Here is a 1,041-nt window from a genome sequence, read left to right as displayed (position 1 = left end):
ACGCAGATGGATCATTTTGGTCTATTGCCACCCACGCGCGCATTCCTCTGTTTGGCTGAGTTGCTGCTGGCCCTGGCTGCGTGGGCTTGGCCGAAGGCGAGGCCCCAGTACTGGACGACGCTGACGAGCCGTTGTGCACTTTCTCAAGCATCAGGCCGTAGGGGGGTCGCTGCTCGCCCTTTCTCTTACAATCTTGGTTGAGCTTCCGCACGTGTTCACGAGATCGCAGGTCTGACCACCAGTTCACGTGCAAGACATGTAAGACGTCTTGCGGACCCTATCAAGGGTGACTGTAAGGGTGGCGTGCGTACCGGCCTGGTCGATGGGCTCGGGCATGGTGCGCTGGATGCAGGCGAGGGTGACCTGGACGGCCGTCTGTAGACTGACGCGGTGCCCCAGGGAGACGAACAGCGGCGTGGGTGGGTCGGCGCTGCCGCCTCGGCTGCGGGCAGCGGCAGTCTGCCGGCCGGACTGGGGTCGGATCATCGCTCCGTGTATTTGGCCCGAGCGGCCTTCGATCTCGACCCACTCCCGCCCGAGCTGTTGGCACCTGGCCAGCCACCGGTCGATGTCCACCTCCGAGGTGAGACCGTCCACGCAGAGAAGCTTCTTGGCCACCCCGATGGTGGGAATCCCCGACACCACGCCCAGCTGGCACGCCGACCCAAAGCCGCCGTAATGCAGCACACCGTTGCCGTCGACCAGCAGCACCTGCATCAAGGCACGCATGTTAGTGTGTGCGTGTGTCGTGTGTCGTGTGTGTGTGTGTGTGTGTCGTGTGTGTCGTGTTACCTGGGGCAAGTACTGGGGCTTATTCCTTCGGATGTGGTCGATGAGGCCCACCAGAGCGGGCACCTCACGGAATGCCAGATATCCGGGAATGTAGGGTGCCGTGAGTTCGACCACCTTGTAGATCTCATACACCACCTGTGAATCAGATCATTGCGTGAGTGCTTGCGGTTCTATGTGGGCAGCGCGGTGCATGAGTAGTGGGGGACTGGCGGCATTGACCTCCAGCTGCGGGAAGGAGCAGACGACGAG

General features: G+C 62.1%; 1 protein-coding gene across 1 annotated transcript in view; it reads right to left on the bottom strand.

The window, feature by feature from the left end:
- Window positions 1-1,007, bottom strand: part of ACA1_169220 (SAM domain (Sterile alpha motif) domain containing protein) — a gene marked incomplete at both ends in the record, with an annotated part of 2,927 nt that extends 1,920 nt beyond the window's left edge. Inside the window, 4 exons of the mRNA XM_004353888.1 lie at window positions 140-231; window positions 312-711; window positions 793-927; window positions 999-1,007. Of these exons, the coding sequence (XP_004353940.1) occupies window positions 140-231; window positions 312-711; window positions 793-927; window positions 999-1,007 (636 nt within the window). The remainder of the gene's footprint in view (window positions 1-139; window positions 232-311; window positions 712-792; window positions 928-998) is intronic.
- Window positions 1,008-1,041: the final 34 nt, after the last annotated feature.

The sequence above is a fragment of the Acanthamoeba castellanii genome (assembly GCF_000313135.1).
Source record: "Acanthamoeba castellanii str. Neff unplaced genomic scaffold scf7180000084739, whole genome shotgun sequence".
Taxonomy (NCBI): domain Eukaryota; phylum Discosea; order Longamoebia; family Acanthamoebidae; genus Acanthamoeba; species Acanthamoeba castellanii.
This window is presented reverse-complemented; position numbering and strand designations above follow the sequence as displayed.